This window comes from Carassius auratus, chromosome 23 (genome assembly GCF_003368295.1).
Source record: "Carassius auratus strain Wakin chromosome 23, ASM336829v1, whole genome shotgun sequence".
Taxonomy (NCBI): domain Eukaryota; kingdom Metazoa; phylum Chordata; class Actinopteri; order Cypriniformes; family Cyprinidae; genus Carassius; species Carassius auratus.
This window is the reverse complement of record NC_039265.1, coordinates 16,285,667-16,309,590: the sequence shown is the minus strand read 5'-3', so window position 1 is coordinate 16,309,590 and position 23,924 is coordinate 16,285,667. Positions and strand designations below refer to the sequence as shown.

General features: G+C 36.8%; 1 protein-coding gene across 2 annotated transcripts in view; it reads right to left on the bottom strand.

Annotated features, from left to right (window-relative positions):
- The window catches only part of chchd6a (coiled-coil-helix-coiled-coil-helix domain containing 6a), a 74,698-nt gene extending 52,965 nt beyond the window's left edge, over positions 1–21,733 (bottom strand). Inside the window, exons 1-7 of one of the 2 annotated variants that reach the window (XM_026200135.1) lie at positions 21,682–21,733; positions 21,479–21,592; positions 20,725–20,803; positions 20,523–20,619; positions 18,272–18,416; positions 5,306–5,329; positions 3,468–3,551 (exon numbers count right to left, since the gene is read on the bottom strand). In XM_026200135.1, the coding sequence (XP_026055920.1) occupies positions 3,468–3,551; positions 5,306–5,329; positions 18,272–18,416; positions 20,523–20,619; positions 20,725–20,803; positions 21,479–21,562 (513 nt within the window). In that variant the 5' untranslated portion in view covers positions 21,563–21,592; positions 21,682–21,733. The remainder of the gene's footprint in view (positions 1–3,467; positions 3,552–5,305; positions 5,330–18,271; positions 18,417–20,522; positions 20,620–20,724; positions 20,804–21,478; positions 21,593–21,681) is intronic. The other variant, XM_026200136.1, reaches the window with a different exon arrangement.
- Between the last annotated feature and the right edge of the window lie 2,191 nt (positions 21,734–23,924).

The window sequence follows — 23,924 nt, the reverse complement described above, 5'->3', positions numbered from 1 at the left end:
ACAAAACCCCTTATTTTGCAGTGTGGAAGAAAGCTCTTTTCTGTGAAAACTTCCATTAGCCACTATAGGAAAATAACTAGAAGAATAACAAATAGCAGTAAACCATTGGGTGCTACAAATCAGTCTGTTCATAATTACAGCAATACATTCAAATAGTACAATAAGAAATACTAATTTTCAATATAAAACAGCACAACAAACAGCTAAAAATTAGTGGAGGTGGATTAGACTGGAAGTCTTGACAAATTAAAGTGAAAATGGCCATGCATGCTTCCATGGGAAAAATAAGGTGGATAAAGAACTATCATACAACAGATAGAATGACAGAATAAATGAAAGAATGGATAGAAAAACAGAACGACAGATAATGGATAAAATGACAAAATGATATGGACAGAACGATATTTCCCTTCACTTCCCAGAATGCATTACCTGATAATGTGCTCTAATTGCAACAAAGCTCTGTATTAATTCAAAATGAACAGTTATCACATCACATCTTCCCATACAAGGACTCTGTTAAAGTTCAGTGAAATTAGTAACTTAGATTTAATATCAACGAACAAATGGAAAACGCTGCTTGGAAGTGTATTATAAATCTGTCTTCGGCTTAAAATAAAATATGAATCAAGTCTGAAAGACAGTGGGGTGTAAATCTGCTGCGTGCGAACAACGTTAACTGTACACCGTGGAACAAATCCCCTCTTTTGAGAGACACAAGCGTTAAATTATCAGCCCGGCAAAGCCACCATGGATGCTGTCCCAGAGTTAATATTTCCCTTTGCAATCCTTTGTTTTCGCATCATAATGAAGCATGTACCAAAAACATTCATCTCCATCTCCTTCCCCCGAATCACTGGGCCCAAAGTGAATAAACAAAAAGGCAATTCTTCAAGCCAGTGAGTGAGCAACCCTCTTAGTACAGCTTATATGAACAAAGCAAAAGGAGCTGAACAAAGTGAGAGAGTCAAATAGAGAGGAATTATCTCTCTAAAGCTGTCAAGGTGGCTGGGTTATTCTCTTGTTCTGAAAACAGCGTTTGATAGAGAGAATACAAATATTGCATCTAATGTGACTTTCTTTAGTCACAGAATATAAAAACGACACCTCACATTAATATTAAAGGAGGAAAGGCCTTGTGATACGTTTTGTTCCAAACACTGTATTTAACAAAATTTGTCTGACGTTACTATGTTTCTTTGACTAAGGTGTTTCAAATATCTGCGTTCTGGGAAATAAGGTGACTCAACCAAATTCATTTGGTGTTACTATGCAACTAGGATGGAATGTTTCCTTGAGAGTCATTCTTTAAATATTGCAGTGCATTCTGGGAAATATGGTGACTCAATGCATTATTGTTACATTATAATGTTTCCTAATGAGAGATTCATCCCAGAATGCACACCAGTATATAAAAAATGTCCTACAAAAAAAATTAAATAAAAAGATATTTGGTTTACTTTCCCAAAATACAGAGCAAATTTCAATATTATGGTGACTCAACCACTGTAGTTAATTAAATTCACTTAATATTATTATACAACTAGACCACAATGTTTATTCATCAGATATTCTTCAAATAATGCTTTGCACAATATAACTTAACTACTGTGGACAACCAAATTAATTTAATATTCTTAGCAACTAGGTTTAATGTTTTTTTGAAAGTAGTTCTCCAAGTATTGCTGTGAATTCTGGAAAATAAGGTGGCCAAACAGGGATTTAAAGCATGAGCATTTCACTCATATTTGCGAGTAAAAATAAAAGTTTGTGAATTGTAAAATGTATTTAGGAGCATCTGTGGGAAAAAAGTCCCTTCAGATCCTTAAACGGTCCTAATTATCTAAAACTGTATAACAAATACCTGAATTATCCTTTTAAGACTACTTAAATGTAAGGGATGGAAAATGAAGTGCTGCACATTTCAAAAATGTTTTACAGGTTAGGGGTTTTAGAGCACAGGCAAAGGCAATATTTGGAATACTGGAGTCAACCAAATTCATTTAACGTTACTACACAACTACATCACAGAGTTTCATAATAACATTTTCCTCTTATTGTTTTGCATTCTGAAAAATACACTTACTACTGTAAATAAGCAAATAAAAATTAAATATTTCTTTGGTAGCAGTTCTTCAAATATTGTTGTGCATTCTGGGAAATAAAGGGACTCAAATAGCATAGACTGTCAAATTTGTTTAAAAGATACAACAAAAATCATCTGACGTTACTAAGCAACCAGGTTACAATATTGTTTATTCGGAGATTCTTCAAATATTGCTTTGCATTCTGGGAAATAAGATGACTAGACCAAGTTAACTAAATTTATTTGATATTATTACACTCCTAAGTTATAATGTTTCTTTGTCAGTGGCAGTTCGAATTCTGCTTTGCATTCTGGGATATAAGGTAACTCAACCACCCGAAAACTGCCTTTTTAATGGACACCCACTTCCATACAACACGGCCACTGTTACATGCTGGGCCGCTTTCCTACGGCATGTTGGTAAAGAGGGCAAAGAAGCAAATCTCACTTTTTTGCCGGCTGCATGCAGTTGATAAGACCTCAGAGAGAGTGAGCATAGGAAAAAAAAATGGTAGAGGGAGGGCAAAAGAGAGAAAACGAAGGAGAAGGGGGATTGAGGAAAATCACAAATCTTGGAAAGCAACTCGGATTTCATTTGCCAATAGCTGAATGGTTTTGAGGCTTTGGCTGAAGCACTTTCTGCACCATTGCCCCTCGCCACGCCGAGCAAGCCCTTTCCATTTAATGTAACTTTATTCATTTTTTTTTTTTTTTTACACCAATGGGGGTCAATCAAGGTGTGAACCCAGTGGATAAAGGCACTCGGCATTGCTGCCCTTCCAAATGGAGCCAATGCTCTTCAGAATTCCACTTCAGTGCTGTATGAACCATTATGATCTCTGTCCAGTCATTTACAAAGGATAGATGGCTGAAGGTAAGGCAGTGGAAAATGGCCCGTTTGGGCATTATCTCTCTCTGAAAGTGACTGAATGCAGCAGTAGAGGATAACTGGTGCTTTCATCCTCAAATATTATGGTGTAACGAGAGTTGTGTACAAACAGAGGCGTCTCGTCTTCAACAACTATAGCCTTGCGTGAAGCGGAAAACTGACAACAGCGTGGAAACAAGTTCTTAACCACCCACTGATCTCGAGGCTGCCTTCTGCTTACGCATACCTTTCCTTGATGTTCTGCATCATAACTTTTATTTCTCGAAAATGTCAGGGATCGGCTGTGAAAATTATACGGGAAGAGAGAACTTAAAAGGCAGACATTTCAAAGCTTTTCCGAGAAACGTCACAGAAGCCATACTATGGCATTTGAGCATTTACCCACTAAAAGCATTAGTATCTGTGAGCTATTTCAACCTATCAGCATTTAGCATGTTTAAAAAAAATGTCATGGAATTGGAAAAAATTATCAGATAAACTGGGTTTACCAACCTTCTTCTCTAGTTGTGTGATCTGTTCCTTGTAGAAAGCCTCTAGTGCCTTCAGCTCTGCCTCCTTCTTATCCAGCTGTTTCCCCTGGAATTAAGTAAATGAAGAGTTTTTTGTCATTCAATTGAACATCTTTCTAACACAATTCTAGAGCAGTTGCAAAATTTATTTTTGTAAATAAACACTTTATTACAAAAAAAAAAAAAAAAAAAAAAAAACTATAATTAAAAAGTAATGTGCTTTTAGACTTCTAGCAAATAAAAACTGCTAAAAATAAAATTTTCAGTGGGAGGTCTTTCAATTGATCTTGAATATTGACCAGTTCCAAAAATGAAGCGGCTTAAAAAAAAATTTGTTTTGTAATAATTTAATGAAATGTTTACATTTTATTATTTCTAGAAAAATAAATAAATACATACATAAAAAGAAAAACCAATAAAAATAAAAATAAATCCTTTTTGTGAAGCCAATAAAAAAAGTTGGCAGTGAATATAAAAATCAGAACTACTGGCCTGACTCAACCATCAAAAAAAAAAATATTGTTAGAGCCCAGAAACCATTGATAAACTTCCTTAAAAATAAATGTGTTGCAAACAGAAAACGACTTCCTGCCCAGAATCGAGCCCTGTGATCTAGCTCTTGATATTAAATTTAAAAACATTTTTATACCATAAGGCTTATAAGCTTAGGACATAGAATGTCCAACTGTCATTTTTGGAATTTCACCATTTGTTGGCATTTCCAAAAGATTCGTCAAGGTTTTCAGGATTTTTGGGCAGCGTATTAGCAAATGCTTTCAGCAACATATGTCCCTACTGGTCCAAAACTGTTGACCATACTCAAGAGAGGCCGGACCCAGGACGTTCCACAGCGCAGCTTCGCTCAAACAGCATGAACCAAAAGCTCTTAAAACCGATCTGCCGACTCTGCCAGAGTCTTTAGGAAGAGGACAGCTGGTGTAAGATTTTCAGCCCTCGATTAAAGCATTGAGGAGGATTTACAACACGGAGGGATTCCAAAAGTAAACAGAGAAAGTGAGGACGCAAGATAAAGATGTACACAAGTTTGTAGGTGATTTCATCCATGCATGTGACACTCAAAACAGGTGTGCAATAACTGAACATGATCGGCTCGTTTGGCACCGATTCTGCATGCACAAAGCTGGGGGATTGACTATCTGAGAAGATATGAACTATCTGTGAGCATGCAAACATCTGTGCCATTGAAAAGCAATAGTGGCGATTACTTTACACAGCATTGAGGGATATACAAGTTCAAAGCTGTAAAAAGACCAAGTATTCAAACAATATTCGACAAGGGAACGAAGGAAGCGACATGCTCGCACTCATGCACGCAATCCCCCCTGTAATTAGCTTCCCACATTTTGCCACTCCGTACGAAGGCACAGATACATTAAGCCCAGCGGGGTATCGGCATTCACACAGTGCATTTTGCACATAGACACACGTGCACAAGCGCCGTTTTGGAGAGACGCCCCGTGGCGCTGACCGGGAGAGAGGCGCATGTACTGTAGCAGCCAGACAACAGTGCACAACAAAGCACAACCCCAAATTACAGGCATACATAATCACCCCTTCCCTCTGCCTCCTGTCTCGAGCGAGTAGTAAATCACCTCCATCAGCACGAGCATCATATGCAATTTTCTAGCTGGGTAGCTCCAAAACCGCCACGGCGGCCGATACGGTTTGCATGCTCACAATCAGGCTTAATGTATGAAACACCATGTTTAAACAAGGAGGGAACAAGACACGGAGCAATAGGAAGGACGAACGAGCGAATGAGAGAAATGTAACAATGACTGTGGAATAGGCCATGCTTACCCAGGCATCCAGTTCGGAGGCAGGCTTGAGAAAGAGAGAATGAGAGAGAGAAGTAAGAAGGAAATCATCACTTAACAATTAGCTACAGAAAACATTATGCTGGAAATGGTCCCTCAACATTATTAAGACATGTTTGAAACAATTCACATCCATAAATAACGAAATTGTAATTTGAATTTAGCTGAAAACTACTTATACATCACTGATTCTGTTAATAGTTTTAGCCCTTCAAAACTTTTTCATCCAAAACCGAAAACTAATCTCCGGCAAAAAACGAAAATTAACTTAACCCAAATACAAATTTTATAGGTGATGAATTTCATCTGGTTACATCACCATAAAAGAAAAGACATTTTGAGGCAATGAAAACACTTTTAGAAAAACACGCACTGATGAATCATGCACAATATGCCCAAGGACATCAAGACAGCAAATGGGGTCAGTTTTGATTTAATGTTGACTTTAAGCAATGTTTTTTATAGAAAATTTTGTTAATAGGACCGAATCTTCTCTGACAACTTCAACAAACTGTCTACTGTCTACTTTTTGTGCTTGACCAGTTATATATCAAACATGAAAAGGAGACTGTAAAAGGCCAAGCACAATTCTCCAAGGGATCCTAATTGCAACTGTAAATTGGGTGCTAACAAATGTATTATGTGGTATGGAATTCACTCCTCATTATAGGAGCAGCAGCAGGGCGTTTCACACGTATTTAATGAACATGGAGGAGAGGGTAATCTGGTCTGTTTGCTGAAGCCAAGCGCTCAACACTGCCAGGGCTCTACAGCGATAAGCAAAAGGACAGGCTGAGTTAAAACCAAGAGCTGAGCATCAAAGGAGACCTACAAATAAGGTTCATTTTGCACGTTAACAGAAATCAGCTCAAAATTAATTAATCATTCATTTTCTGTTTTATTTCTTTGTTGCATTCATTAAAATCTATGTTGTTAACTACAATTAAGACTAATAAAAAAACAGTTCCCTTAACTGAAATAAAATAACAAATATAAAAATAAGACTGCTTTAAAAATTAAGATAAAGCTGAAGTACTACAATTGCAAGCTAAAGCTGAAATAAAATTAAAGCCAAACAAAAAGTAGAATAAAAAATATATATATTTAAAAAATGAAATCACAAGCAAGTGAAAAAAAAACAGAAACACTCATTTTAAAATAAAAGCTGACAACATATTTTTCAAAAAAACAAAAAAACAATACAAGACTTTGCAAATACTGTTATGGTAAATAAATAATATTAAATTGACCACTGATGAAAATTAATTGCACATTCAATGAGCCAATCACATCATCACCTATATTCTATCTATATTTACACTAATCTAAGGTTGTTGTATTTAAGGTCAAGGTGACGTGCTGTTTGCATAATATTTTACAGAGGTCTAAAATGCGCATTTAGTGATGTCCTAAAGCAGGATAGCAGTGATATGATAAGAAACCCATGTTTAATACATACTTAAATGCATTCATAACAATAAACACTTATGTAAACACTTTACAGCCTACCTGTTAATATAAATTGGCCCATTAACAGATTTCAGTTTATTTGTGGTCACGGGCGTGAATATACAGGCTATTCTGAAATATGAAATACAAAGTTTAGCTAGAAATAAGCTACTTTTGAATGCTGCTCATTCAGTAAGATTTTAGTGCTGGACATTAACATTTTAGTTTTCGTTTTTTAAATCATCTGCAGGTACCAATTTCTAAAATGCCATTTACAAAGCTACAAAGGTTGAGACTAAAATAGAGTCACTTTAACTTCCTTGAGAGGCTATGACAACTCTTAGCTGAAGAATGAAGAGTTTGCTCCCTGCTGGTCTGATGACGGCAAACTCATCACTCTGTCTCAAAGAACTCTCTGAGCCTGTTGAGAGCCACACACACACAGCTCCTGAATACACACACGCCTTGTCATTTCTTTATTTATCCTCTTTAAATTCTCTGTGGTGACAAAGCCAATCTGATGGGCGTGCTGCACTCATGTAACGCTCTGTTTGGGATCTGGAGCAGGCAGATAATACTCAGGCAAGCATGAATTACACTGATAAGTCTAGAAATGAGCACTGCTCGGAGTTGGTTTACCGTAAACAATGGTGCAAGCGTGTGCGTTAGGCTGTAACTCAGCATCCAGGCCAGGATAGATGCAAAGTGACAGGCCATACAATCAAGAAAAAGTGAGGAGACTGGAGGAATGATGAACTGAAGGCTGCTAAACACATTACGTCAGCTATAATGTGTTATCACAGTTCTCCATCACACCTAAAGTTTCAGCATGTAGTTCCAACGGAGTTGCTCTACAGCTTCAAATAACATAATAAAGTAAATCAATAATATTGCTTACTAAATTGACATTTACATTTTTACAGTTCCTAATATTGTTTTGGGAGTCTCTTACAATAAGATTACATGCATGCAAGGTCAAAAACGCTTTCGTTTGCTCAAAATATGCATTTAATATCACCTCATTTTCCAGCGATTCTCAAATGATTCATGAACCTGCTCTGCTCTGATTGGTCAGATGGCCTAGTCTGTTGTGATTGGTCTAGTGTACAGAGGTGTTGGAAAGGATATGCCCATTTCAATAGGTCTGCATTTTGAACGCTCTATAGAAAATATAAACGTCTATCTTTGACTACTCTTGTGAACATTCAGGGCCTGTGGAGCCAGAAATGTTGAGAATCACTGCATTACAGCATCAAACACTGCCAATTCACAGATACACTGAAAAGTATCAGTAATACGTGTTTCCAGAACAAAAAAGAGATTTTGTTAATTAAAATGTTTCAGTCCAACATCGCATTAGAAAAGATCATTAAATCAGCTCATTTCTATGTATAACTTTACCTCTGGTAATGATAATCCACAATTAAATGCTCTCCTCGTATGAAACGTCCAGATAACGGTCTTACCAGACGGCTATTGATTAACCTGTGTCATTTGAAAAACTGATTCTGGTTCACTTCTTTAATTTAATTTCAAGGCTAAGTTATTGAAACTCGCCGTGAGTAACAGTTGTCGCATATTCTCAGATTTGTCTCCTGCACAAACACACACTCGCTCTGCATCTGTTGTGTCCTGCGGTGTGTGTTTATACTCCGTCATCCCCTCTAGGTTGGATGTGCTGCGTTGCCATCTGATATCTGGGCACAGCTTCCCTCCCGCTTTCCTCGTCTATTTACTCGTCTGCGTTTATTTAACACGTAGCTCCCGGCTACGCAATAAATTAGCACTTAATATTCAAACTGACTACCCAGAGTGCACGCCGATGCGGTCGTCTGGGGAGGAGAAGGAAGGGCCACTTGCTTCTCTAATGCCGTTGCCATGAATAATTTCTCTGCCAGCGTTTCGCATCTTATCTGAGCCCGATCCGACCACCGTGTCAGAGAGCGCTGATGTAATTTTTGAGCAGGGTCTCGAACGTGATATTGATGACATGAGGGAAAAGAGATTGGAGCAACAAGAAAAATCTAGAGGAACTATTTGACAGAGGGTCGGGATTCATTCAGCACCAGAGGGAGAGACACAGGAATCAGCCCGGAACGGTCAAGTGCTCATGAGGTATAAAAATTTAATATGCTCATCTTCCTTTATTGAATGGCAGGTAAAACGTACTGCTAGCACTCATAATCCTGACTGCCTTCAGGGGTCACCTGCCCCTAAATGATACTGTTATCCTTTATCTATCACAGTTGTACTTTTTTGTTCTTGAAATGCCCAAGGAACATTGTTGCCTAGCAAGTTAACACATGTAGGTTTAGTCCCAGTTCAATCTCCTCACTCTCCCAAAATAATTTCCTGCCCCACTTCAAATTTTGAGGTCAATAAAAATAACAAAAAAGTTAATTCTCAAAAGAACTTCCAAAAACAAACTTTATATCTCAAACTAATTTTCTACTTCTCTGCTAGCACATGTTGAGCCTTGGTGCTCAAACAGGAAACACAAGTTTGAATGCATACAAACTTACATGACTTTAGCCAAATAATGCTTTTACATTTCGATGTTCATAAAGGTGTCAATATAAGAACAGACAAACTACAATTTCTAAGGTTGTTGTTTTGGTGCTCATATAGGAAATGAAGGTTCAAATACATTTTCAATCCCTTTTCCTCTCTACTCAAATAATTCCGGTCCTATTCCCTTTCTAACTTTGCAGTCAATAAACACGACAAAAAAAAAAAAAAAACTTCTCTTCCAAACTAATTTTCTAGTACTCCACCTGGCAGCCTGGTTGTGGCCTAGTGGTAAGCACGTTTCGGACATGTTAAGCCTTGGTGCTCATACAGGAAAAACAGGTTTGAATGCAGCTCATCCCAGATTACTTCCTTTAATTTCACTATGAAATTGAAGTATGGAAAACAGTCCGGACAGACAAACTCCTATTTCAAATTCTGAGGTCAATAAAAGTGACAAAAAAAAAATAAAAAAATTCTCCTAAAATGTTCAAAATAACCTTAAAAAAATAAGATGTGTTGGTTAACGGTTATCATATGTGGAAATAAAATTATACGAAATTAAGGTTCAAATCCATTCCAGTAAATGTTTCTCTTCCACACAACATTTTCTATTCTTCTTCAGGCTTGTATGCAGCAAACATCATTTGTACATTATACTGACAGATCATTTCTGGGGCCTGTTTCACAAAGGAGGTTAAGTAAAAACTCTGAGTATGTTAAGCCTGAAATGAGGGAAACTCTAGGTTTTCTGTTTCAGAATGGGAGGTTCGTTAAACCCGATCAAACAGGGTAAGTCAAGCCTGTTTCTGAAAGAGAGGTAACTTACACTCAGAGTCAGTTACCGTAGTAACTTACTCTATGAACCTAACCTGGTCGTGAGCAAGTTTTCTTCTATAAACCCAAAGTTTCTTTCGGTCTCCTCCCCCTTTTTAAACACTTCATTGATGCACGCTGGAAAAATGCTCTTCTTACTAAGCGTTTTTTTTTTTTATATTCAGTGTTGAGTCTAGGAAAAGCAGGTTTGTATCGAGCCTTGTTTTGTTCCATTTGTTTTAACAAATAACTTTGTGGTCAATTAATAAAAGTCACAAAAAGTAAAAAATAAGTAAAAATATATTTATACTTTTGGCATAAACACTGGCATTTTGTGGTTGACAATGAACCTGCGACACACTCAAAAAAAAAAGCCTTTCCGACAGAGTGATAAGTAAACACTTACAAACACAGAGACAACACAAGACCTAATCCTGCACCTAATTCCCTCTTATCCCAGACTCCTGCTCCAACAGCGACGCTAGAACGGAAGAAACAGTACAGGGAGCACCGGATAAAATCTATCCACTCCACCTGCCTGCTGCGGGCCTCGCTGGCAATTACCTGAGCTCTGGCCTGGCTTGAGCTCAGAAAGCGCGGAAGTCTTAATGGCTTTGCATGCAGGAAGATGTCAGGCCTGAGATTACAATTACTGATAGGACTCTGCTACCAGAGCGACTCTCTTCTCTCTCTCCTGCCGCACCGGATTACTCACACTGAGCTTCTCTGATAAACTGCACTGCGGGGGGAGATGAAAGTAGGCAAATAAATAAACGACGAAATGAACTTATTGTTATCTTCTGTTGGAGGCTGAGGGGGAAATGCTGATGTCTGTGATGAGGTGTGTTATGAGGCTGGAGTGATGAAGGGATAAATCTTTCATTTACGACGGAAATCACAACTCATATTTAACACACATAGATGAATACAGTAGTTTTACTAAATCTTCATATTCATATTGGTGCAATAAACATTCCCTATCAATGTTGAAACGGTTGTGTTGCTTCATATTTTTAGGGGAACCTTAATACATGTTTTTCAGGATACTCGGATGATTGGAAAGTTCAAATGAACAGCATTTACTTAAAATATAAATATATTTTTATTAAACCTCTGAACGGTAGCGTATCGAGTTTTCCACAAAAAGATGCATGTATAACATAAGCAGCATAACGGCTTTCAATATTAATAATAAGAAATGTTTCTTGAGCACCAAATCAGCATATTTGAATGATTTCTGAAAAATCACTTGACATTGAAGACTGGAGCAATGGTGCTGAAAATTCAGCTTTGCATCACAGGAATGAACTATATTTTTAAAAAAAATCAAATAGAAAACTTGTATTATACATTTTAAATATAATTTTTATACATCAGACCAGAAAATAAAAATAAAAAATAATGGCAAAAACTGATCCTATGAATCTAGCGCAACTACTCATGTTAACAGAGTCTCAGGCGAACCAAAAGAATCAACACCTGAGAGCTTTAAGTCTGTCTCACTTCAATTTTCCTCCATTTTCTCACTTCAAGATAGACAGTGGTAACAAAAACATTGACTACTACTCCAAATTTAAATACTGTAATAATGTACCAGAAACATTTACAATACCAATTAGCACTGAAGACCTCTTGGTCTTTGTATTGAGATTTGGCAGACATTAAAACACTAACATTGTGTTAAAGAGTTATTCCACCACCTAGTGTCTAACAACAGAATTTACAAAATGTTTTATTATATGAACTGAATTATCTTCAAAGATGCCAAAGAAATACTAGTGTAACACCAAAATACTCATCAGGAGAATGTATAAAATACAGTAATCTACTGTAAAACTGAACTACTGTACAACCTGGTTAGACCGAACAACAGAAATTGAGCCCCACAGCATCCATTCAGACACAAGTGTGAAGCTTTATGCAATGATGTCACTTCATATGCTAAAAAAGCAGATTTAAAAAACATCATCCGTCTGATGCAAAATCAGATACGAGAGGTTGGAAAAGGATCAGAGTCCTTATCACAGAGAGATAAGCCAGGCATAGATGCACTCTGATTATTTTAGCAGTTCTCATGCATAAGCAACAACTGAGCCAGAGGAGCAGGCGGGCAGCTCGGCGGCGAGCGTGAAGCGGTGTTAATGAGACCAGCTTTTTAATGGAACTGTGGAAAGAGAGTGCCAAATGCAAATGCAACTTATCACCTCTCCCCGCCACCAGGCCAGGGAACGGCATTAATGCGTTTAAGAGCAAAGAAATTACCCATAGTTCGCCCCTCTCTCTTCCTTTATCCCCAAACTCTCTATGTTATTTTTTATTAATCTTGTGAAGGCTCGCCATGTACAGTGAGAGCTCATGGAGGGCATCCGCAGAGACCCTGGCAGATGGATGGAGGAAGTAAGAAAGGAGATGAACAGACAGTGAATGGTGCATTTCACAGAAAGAGTGTTCCTGTAGTCCGAGTGCGAGCGCAGGGGCGGAGGTGACACATTACTGCATTTTAATACATTTCTATCGTCCTCTTTCTGGAAGACAATATTGTGGAGAATAGCTATTTTTGATGTGAAGGAGTTATCAAATGTTGAAAGGAAAAACAGAAACGAAAGCACTACAAGTCCTGTTTTATGTAGTGAAATAAATATTCACATGGACTTAAAAAATTGTTAAAGTATTATAAATGCAAAAATAGCCACACTGAGAGGGAAACAAAAAAAAGCTAAACATGCATTAAGATTTTCATAATAGGAGAAAAAAATGTAATGAAAGAACAACATTTATTTTAAAAAAAAATGTAAAAAAAAGGATAATTCACACTAAGAGCAATAAATAAATAAATAAATAAATCGCAAATGTATTCTGACGGAGAACAAAACAAATCAGTGTAATGAAAAGGTCAAATGATAATCCAAATTCAAAGCCCCTTAAAGGTGAAAAAATATGAAAAAATTAAACGATAAGACACTACGAATCACAATTACAAAAAGTGTTCACTGAGAGAAACACATCAGTTAAAAACAAAAAAAAGCAAAACAAACAAAACGTGTGACAGATGCAAAGCTATTCAAACCAAATAAACGCTGAACTGAATATAAACAAAAATGGGAAACTTTCTTTTTTTTTTTTTTTTAGGAATACTGATCCGATATAATTATAATTTGAAAATTATTACATTTAAAGTGATTCACATCAAGAGCAAAACAAATTTGTTGGATTAAACAAAAACAAAATTAGGAGAAAAAATAATCCCCAAGAAAATATTGCCGTAAAATGTTGGTTAATTGTGACATGCATGTTAACGAACATTTCTATTATTTTTAGTAAGTGGTTCATTTTGATTGTTTTTTTATTTGACTTGTTTATTAATTAGTAATGTTTCTTTTAACTTACATACCTCCTACAGTTCAACTGTGAATAGCTTCACAGCTTCACAGTTTACACTTCACAGAAATAAATTTTTCAATTTTTAAGTAAATGTTTTACTTGGTGTAAAACAGGGCTCATCTTCAATTGTTCCTAACCTGAGACTATTACAAAGTGACTTCTTAAATAAACCACTTCAAATCTATACACTATACAGACACTATACAAGAAGCAAGAAGAACAGATGCAGCTCCACCAATAACACACGTAAAAACCCTATTTAAAAGCCTGGTGATCAATCATATACAACACTACAGCAACAAACAAGACAGAAAATACTGTACTCTACTGCCGTAAATGCAGATGCAGTGTCAAAATACCAAATCATGGTGTATTCATGCTGTCATCATGAACTGGAAGACACTTCTAATATTTATTACGATAACACTTTCATATCAATATTTTAACATCCTTTCGCATGAAACCGATAGCAAGGGATCAATTCCTCCTCAGATGTCTGAGCTGATATCTCACCATGACTCATGTTTAACAAGAGAGGTCTCCAGTGATCAGGAAATTATTAATAATCATGAATATTTAGAGGCACAGACCTTGATGTTGCGCTCGGAAACGCACCAGCAGAACAGAGAGAAGCTGCCATGTCACGGCTCATTCTGATTAATGACAGACCATCCACATACAGGGGGTAAAACCATGGTTCTCCACTGATGGGATATAGGTTTGTACTTAAATAATACATTTCAAATAATAAATAAAAAAAACACAGACCATATAACTGTGTATTCAGTAGAATGGATTAAAAAAAAGGGTGATTTTCAATTTTCAAATTGAAGGATGTCACATGATCAGAAATCTTTCAACTTGCTGCTGCAGAAACATTTTTATATATATATATATATATATATATATATATATATATATATATATATATATATATATATATATATATATATATATATATATATATATATATATATTAGGGGTGTAACGATACGCGTATTCGTATTGAACCGTTCGGTACGACGCTTTCGGTTCGGTACGCGGTACGCATTATGTATACCGAACGGTTCGTTGGAGTAATTAATTATATTTGAAAAAAAAAAAAAAAAGAGAGAGAAAGAAATATAATGATATGCGTTCAACAAGGTAGCCCAATAACCCAAACAACGTAACAGGCAACGCCCCTGACACTCCCGAAGAAGAAAAAAACACCATCTTATATGTTTATGTTAGGCTACTCAGCAGGCGCTCGCTCACTCAGTACACGCTGAAGGCTCGTTGCAAAATAGCCAATGCGTTTAACAGACTAGAAATGAGAAGATCCTCCAATAACCAACAGGTCTGGTGTTTGGGTGCACTTTGGATTCCCTTTAAGCTATAATGGTGATGGCAAGAGAGTGGTGGATAAATAAACAACGGTATGTCGCATCTGCAACATGACAGGGTACACCAGCGGGATTACAAAAAAAAAAAAAAAAAAAACCAGCGGGAATATCTGGGATATATGCGTCAGTACTATCTGGGAAAAGACGAAAAAAAGGAGAAACATGCACGCAGCAAACTATCCCTGCAGCATTTAGACACTATAGCTTACAGGGAATCCAACCCAAACACCAGACCTGTTGGTTATTTTAGGATCTTATATTTCTGGTCTGTTAAATGCATTAGACATTTTGCAACGAGCCTTCAGCGCGTGCTGAGTGAGCGAGCGCCTTAGGGGCCGTTCACATATCGTGCCTAAAAACGCATGGAAAACGCTAAGCGCGTCTTTCTCCTGAGGCGTCTGTCTTTGCTAAGCAACAATGACGTGCTCTCTCCATGAGACGCGGAAATTTCAGCGAAGGATAAATGGATTTGCAGCTCTAAAAATCGCTTGCAGTAGCTCTGCTACTGAATTTATTTCAAAATTGCAATCCATATACAACTATGATCAGCTGTTCCTTCATCTTGGCTGAGCTCTCAACGTTGTTACGGGAAAGGATGAAGCTGATTGGTTGGTTCTTGTCACATGACCCGCGGTGCGCTTTCGGCATTCTGAAAAGTTGAGATGTTTTTACATTTTGCTGTATCTAAAACGTATCGAACCGAACCGAACCGAACCGTGACATCAGTGTATCGTATCGAACCGAACCGTGAATTTTGTGAACCGTTACACCCCTAATATATATATATATATATATATATATATATATATATATATATATATATATATATATATATATATATATATATATATATATATATATATATATATATATATATATTATCACTCTTGAAAACAATATTCTTGTGGAACCCACAATATATTTTAAAAGATTTTACTGATGAATACAATGTTCAAAAGAGCACCATTTAAGTTAGACATTATGACACTTTTGATCAAATTAATTTATCATTGGTGAATAACAGTATAAGTGTTATCTTGGCAACTAACTGAAATTAGGTCTTTAGTTTAAATGAAGATTAAGTTGAAACACTTAAGTTACTTAAAAAAAAAAAAAAAAAAAGAAAAGCTAATAAAAATGCAAAACAATCATGTAACAACTACTAAAACCTTAAAATAAATAAAAATAAAAACCAATCCACATATTGATTAATATTTTTCAAGTAAATAAACTAAAATAATACATTTCAAATACATAATTGGTAGTGAAGCACAATCTTCTACTGGTGTAAAATCCATACTAAACTCTTCACAAACACAGAATCACAGCTGAGGCTTGTGGTGACACATCTGGCCATGTTCACACATCTGCTAATAAGACACTGAGGTTGAGAGAGAGAGAGATGTTCAGGGCTAAACAGGAGGATGGAGCCATAATTACCTTCACAACCTACCTCCACACCCACACACACACACACACCGACACACACGTTTACTCTTCAAAGCTTGAGCCCAGGGGAAGCTTTTCTATTAAGTGTCCAGAACATGTCAGAGCTCAGATAAGACACAGCAACAAGACGTACCACAGGATCCTCGGGCACAGACCATCACGTACAACATCACACACACAGTCCTTCATTCCAGTGTCTACAAGATGACGACATATGATGTAAAACTCATATAGACTAGATAAGGTGGCTCCTCCAGGGGCCCAAGAGTGAAGGGACACGATCCCTAAAGGACCTGAATAAGTGGATGAGAGGAAGTGAAAGATGGGACAAAGGAAAAAACTGAATTGGAATTCAAAGAAGCCAATTTCACCCGTGTCAAGAGAGCAGTAGCGTGTTTCTCCGACAGGGACCTGACCAGGGAGAGTGTTCCTTCCCTGCGGGACTTTATTTAAGAGAAAAACTTTCAAACTGGGAAAATAAGGGAGATAAGAATAGAAGCCATTCATTTTTTTCTTCTTTTTTAATTATATTTACTTATTGCGGAATTGTCAACTAGTTTGGCTGTTGGAACACGGACTAATATTTGATAAAACTAAGAAAGCAAGAAGCCACTAAAGGCTATGTGTTAAAATGATTTTAAAAATTCAGTTTAATTATTTTAGTAATATTTTTATTTATTCATACATATGTTGTTGTTGTTTTTTACCAGGGGTCATGAACTGCCTCTGTTTTTTTTCATTTTGTACGGCTCTCTGAGGTCTACTTATAATGTTATTTTTACATCAAAAACATCATAATTTAGAAATAATGTTTTTGAGCCCAATCATTAGAACGCTTCATTTTGTAGACGTATAAATAGATGAAGATGTAGTAAACGCCCGCTGCTTTGATTGGCTAACACTTGTGTATGTTGTATCTACGTCCTTTACAGATTTAGCATAAACAATCTATTTAACAGATATAATAGTGATCACGCAAAAAACAGTTACACTTATTAATACTATATCCAATATAGTTGGCACAGCATCGTCTGTCCAATCTTTCAAAAAATCCTGCGTCAAATTGTGCCTTGTTCGTAAACAAATCCACGGTAAACTTACAAGCTGCCTTCTGCGGAGGCAGTGTTTAGCCACGCTATTACAACACAAGAATGGCCCATTTCACAAGCTATCGTTTTAGTTTGATATGATTAATTCAAACAAACCATTTGAAATTGTTGACAAATTAATCAAACATACAAAATTGAATGCTGTTGCTACTTAAATTAAAATATGCTATTAAAACACCTCCATGTAAGGAAGAATTGCAAAATGATCTTCTCCGTGAACTACGGCTCTATGTAGTAAATGCTGCTCCATCTGAGAGCACACGAAAATACCACATTTAATAACATGTTTTGACTCCAAACTCACTTTATAATGTCAGTCGAGTGTTTGAAATAAATCCTTCTTTGAGATTACAGATTTGGATGAAAATTATAATAATAAGAACTCAGATAAACTATGTATTTCCGTAGTCATGTGTTTATTAGTAACGTTTAATCAATGAAAGCAGTTAAATCTTCTGTTTACTCCGCTGCAGCGGAGGCATATTTGGATTTTCATTGTGAGATCGTCCTCTGGCCTTCGATGGAGCTTTACTACTGATCACAGAACTGTGCTTCACTGAAAGATAAGCATGATAATTGCAGCTTCTTCCTAATTGTGATTTATTGCCTATGCGATTTAATTTTGATTAATTGTGAAGCCCAAGTAAAACAACAATATTGTGAAATACTATTCAAATTTAACAATAAGAGCTTGCTAATTTTATTTATATATTATTTTTTAAATCTTACTGACTTTTGAGTGAACATTATGTACAGTATTTGCATTGCTAGTCTCAGAGAACAGTGCATGTGTCCTTAAACCTCTGTCCTGAAGTATTGTGCTGTGCTGAAGTGTTTGTAGAAGAGTCTCACCAGCTGTTTGGCTTTCTCAGACTCCTGCCGCGACTGTACTCGCTCTCTCTGCACTGCTCGAGTGATGTCCTGCCGGGCTGCCTCTCTCTCTTTGCGTGCGATGCGAGCCAACTCCTCCTGTATAATGGCCTGCTGCTGCTCATACCTGAACAAGCACACACACACACAGCTTTATTTACAAGCCTGTTGCCAACCCATGATTCACTCACTGCAGTTCTCAACCCTACCAGAGAGCGTCAGTGTTTTGTTCCTTGTTCTTAAGCTTGTTTCAAGAGTATGATTCACACTTGAACAGCATCCAGGAAAAAATGAGTCCTGAGATCTTCTCCCTTGTGAGAGCTACAATGTTTAAGTATTCATGTTATATTTTAGCAATACATATAAGCATAATTGTGGAAAATGCAAGATGAATTGGTTGAAAACGTTGAAAATACACCGAGTGATTCAGAAAGAGCTAGAAAGGCACTTCAGAGCGAAAACTAGTGGCGTGTTATGTGGATCTGCGATTAGGAATAATAATGGTGGCATCTAACTGACTGAATCAGTTGACTCAGCTCAAAATGTCCTAAATCCTATTTTAGATTTAAATTAGTACAATAATTCTAGTATTTGGGATATTATTCTGAAAATATTTAGTTTATTATTATTTTGTATTAATTTTATTATTTTATTATATATATATATATATATATATATATATATATATATATATATATATATATATATATATATACACTATTTACTATCTATTTATAATCTTATTGATTTTGTTTGTCTAAACTAATTTGTATATCATTTAATTATTTTAAATGTATTATTGATTCATTTTAATTTCTAATTACATGTGTATTTACTTTAAAACAAGTTTATTATTTTCATATAATTTGAATATAAAAATATATATATTTTTTTATTATATATTAATTTTTACACTTTTCTTTTTTCTCTAAACTCCCTAGCACTCTTTCCAGCCCCCTGAGGATCCCTGGACCCCAGTTTTGGGGCTTTTCCACTGCACGGTAGTGTTGTCACGATAACAAAATTATTGTTTCGATACCAAGTCAAGAATTTAGAAACTTTTTCGATACTTTTTCTGAAAAGGGAATATACACTTTCAAATATCCTTGCTGTGCTTTATTTTAAAACCGGGACAAAATTCTAATCATAACACACTAAAAAAAAACATATTGTGATGAGTCAGCTGCATGGACGTCAGGCCATCGATCCCCGTCAAGCGCTGTGGCTAGCAAGAAGGATGCAGATGTTAGAAGACGCCATAACCGCTCGCGCACCGGACCGAAGGGAGGGGGACGCGTGCAGCTGCCAGACACCGCCCCTTACCTGGACCGTTCCTTCCAGAACACTGCCAGACCCACACGAACCCCGCAACACGACGAGGACACCAGATCCCATTTTTTTGGACACTCTTCCCCTGTGGACATTTTTATTCCCTTTTACTTTAGTTTCTGTTAATAATAGCCTCTCCAAGGCCTGACGCCATGCCAACGGTGTCTGTCGTTTGCTCCCGCTGTAGTGTTTGAAAAAAAAAAAAAAAAAAAACGGACGTACATAGGGAGGCACTGGAAGCGTCCGTTGCACACACCAACATGAAATACATCTCTTACAAATCTGGAACGCGGTCATTCTTTGTAAATTTAGGAATCGTGACTTTTTAATTTCCTAATTTTGCATCGTGCAACCATACTGCACGGTACGGCTCGGTATACTTCACTTTTGGGGGTTTTCCACTGAGTACAGTACCTGGTACTTTTTTGTACCACCTCGGTTGAGGTTCCAATTGAACCGTAATGTTACCATAACGTGATGTGAAAACTCTGCTGATCACAGATTGGCCGGAGAGAATCGTCACTGAACCTGTGACACAAACACAAAAGAACCACTAGATTTAAATCAGCACAGCCAGTGAAGAATCGAACGACACCGTTTTTAACGAGTGCACCTTTATTTAACCAAAAAGTTTTGTTGTCTGTTGCGGAAGTACAGATGTTCCTCTCGTTGATAGCTACGGAGCAGATCCAGCAAGAGCTTGATGGGGCGACGTGGAATGAAAAGTTTTTTTTTTTTTAGGAGACGCAGCAGTAGAGGTGGCACAACTATAATGGCATGTGAATAGTCCCATCCACTCTAAAGCAATACTAAACTGCAGTGGAAACGCAAACCATGCTGAGCCGAGCCGAGCTGTACCACACAGTGGAAAACCGCCATTTAAAACTATTTGGACTTAAAGTACCTCTTCCTGAGCTCTTCTTTAGTGTCAGGAAAAGTCGTCCTGGGCTGTGTTTTTGGAGATTGTGGGTCAGATGTGCTGGATGTTCGAGTCTGCTCGCCTGCAGGATCAGAAAAACTTAAATGATTATCCCTAAGCTGCATTACAAATTAAATCTCACTAAATCGCAACTCAAGCAAACATTTATGAAAATACTGTATCAAACCTAGGTTTTCTTTATTGTTGACAGGCGGTCTTGGATCAGCACTGGCATTCCTCATGCGCTGTAGGACGTCTTCAGACAGCTAAGGACAAAAAAAGTTACACAGACATCCTCAATAAGCTTATAAAGTTTTAAGAGCGCTCATATATTTTATACAATTCTTCCTACCATTAGGAAACAGCAAGTGCATACTCGATATAACAAAAAATATGACACAGAAAGGTTAAAGCTTAATTGTGCTGCCTTGCATATTTGTAAAAATGCAAACTATAATAAAGAAAAATAACTTTTTTACAGACATCGTGTCACTCGAAGAAACATCTCTCCAGTCTGTAATCAACTCTCTTTAAAGAAGAGTAACTTACTACAAGATTACCACGATGAGTGTCCCGACAGGACTATATACACTTGTCCTTGGTTTCAATTACACTTCTGCACACCTTGAGGGACACAGATTAGCAAGGTGCCAAAACGATTTGTCAAACCTCGTGACTCAAATGTCCTTAACCAAAGCACGTCCGTCAATCATGTGTGGACTAAATTAGAGACGAAACAATTCATGTTTTTTGTGAAATGACAGACATCTGAAACAACTTTGTACCCTGTTTTCCCAAACGCGACCCGTTCACTGAAGGACATTCGGGTATCTTGACGGCAGATTCGCGCAACAAAGTCCAACGAAAACAGACATTGCCGTATTGTACAACAGTATGATTGGTAGGTGGTAAATATGGGATGTTGGATTAATGTAAATTACCTTCACTCCACGCAGTATCCTCACCCTGTCATCCTCATCTAGGCCGAAAGAAACTCTCCTGGTCGTGCTTTCTCCGGATCCCATCGCTTTTTTTGTACAGCTCCGCTAATGGATCTTTAATATAAAAAAGAGATGTTTACTCTTTAAATGAACACAAATTATTCCGTAAACAAGCCGATATGTTTGACAGATTTGCATCTCACCGTTGGGAAGTGGCAGTTTGTAAGAGGGCAGTATCCTGAAACATGATTGGCCAACGACAGTGCAATAAGCCAATAGAATTTCAGGATATATCGGCGACTAGAGTAAAGGCTTCTGGGAGTTGTAGTCAATCAGGCTAACGTTTTACTAGCGCGCAAGTTCTTAGTCAACGCTCATTCACTAAAATAACCTACTATATAGAAAAGAAAAGACAAGAGATTGGTTTGAAGTGTACTGTATATTAAAACGTCTTTGTTTATTTGGACTGTTTTAAATTACGAACTGCAAGGTTTGTTATCTCTATCAACAAAAACATTAATTGTGAAAACTATTAAATATTGGTCAAATAAATCTATTAAATATTGAGTTCGAAAACTGAGCCTATGCTTCGGCTGTGAATCAAAATCACTTCCAAAAGCCCAGGTGAGCGTAATGGTTCATGCAAGAGATTAAACACGTTTTAGATATGTATAGATCTTTTTTACCTCCAACTAAGTAGGTTATTGTTTACAAAGTGACGGGATAAACTTGTAATAAACTGGATAAACACAAATATAAAAACATAAAACATAAACAAAACAAAAAAAAACATAAATATATATATATAATTTTTTATTGATTTTTTAAGCTATATAATAAAAACAAAACAGATAGAATAGAAAAAGAATGGAGCAAGTATTTTTTTCTTTTGTTAATTGTATAATAAATAAAAAGAAAAGAAATAGAATACAAAAAGAATAGAGAAGCTAATAAAGAGCAAATCTAAAAGAGGCAAGTTTTTTTAAGAATAGAATTTGAATAGAGAGTGCTAGAGTTAGAGGGTCAAATAAAGATGGAAGAGATGTGTTTTTAGCCGATTCTTGAAGATAGCAAAGGACTCAGCTGCTCGGATTGAGTTGGACAGGTCATTCCACCAGGAGGGAACATTTACTTTGTGCTTCTTTGGGATGGCACAATAAAACAACGTTCACTTGCAGAACACAAGCTTCTAGAGGGCACATAAGTCTGAAGTAATGAATTTATGTAAAGGGGTGCAGAGTCAGTGTTGGTTTTTTAGGCAAACATCAATGTCTTGAATTATATGCAAGCAGCTATTTGGTAGCCAGTGCAAATTAATAAGAGGTGTGACGTGAATTATTTTCAGCTCATTAAAAATGTATCTTGCTGCCACGTTCTGGATTAATTGTAAAGGTTTGATAGAGCTGGCTGAAAGATCTGCCAAGAGAGCACTGCAATAGTCCAGCCTGCACAGAACAAGAGCTTGAATAAGGAGTTGTGCAGCATGTTACGAAAGAAAGGGCCTGATCTTCTTAATGTTGAATAAAGCAAATCTGCTGGACCGGATAATATTAGAAATGTGGTCTGAGAAAGTCAGCTGATCATCAGCCATAACTCCAAGATTCCTGGCTGCTTTTGAAGGAGTTATGGTTGATGTGTCTAAATGGATTGTGAAATTGTGATGAAACGACGGGTTTGCTGGGACCAAAAGCAGTTCTGTATTGGCAAAGTTGAGCTGAAGGTGATGGTCCTTTATCCAGCAAAAATATCTGTTGGACACCTCACCTCACCAAGATACCTTGAAGGATCTATCTGAGGGGTAAGACTCAAACCACTAGAGTGAGGTTCCTGAGATGCTCTTTGCCACTAGGGTTGACAAGAGGATCTGCAGGTTAACCATGTCAGAAGCCGTGGACAGATCCAGCAAGATAAGTACAGAAGATTTGGAATCTGTTCTTGCCAGTCTTCGGGCTTAGCCTGTTTAAATGCTGAGGGGAAAACTCCAGTGTGAAGGGATGTGTTAAAGATGTGAGTAAGTGCAGGTATAAATGCAGGAGAAAAGGCTTGAAAGAGATGAGATGGAATAGGATCAAGTGGATAAGTAGTAGGATGATTAGAAAGGATGAGTTTGAGGACTTCTGCCTCAGAGAGTGAAGAAAAGGATGTGAACGAGTACAGTTTTTAACAAAATATAAACTGCTCAAAACTCAATTTTGTAAGCATATAAAATAAACAAGCTTTCTAAATCACCTGCACAGGATAATTTATATTAAGATTGGCTGCTTGTAATCGGACAGTTAATTTGGTATAATGTTGATTCCTTGTTCTTACATTCCCAATTTTGTCACTTTAAATACATCTACCATAATTACCAGATATGAGATATTAACCTTTTAAATTTAACACCCATAACACAATATTAACACTTTCAACAAATTCATGACACTAAATATAATTCCAGACAATG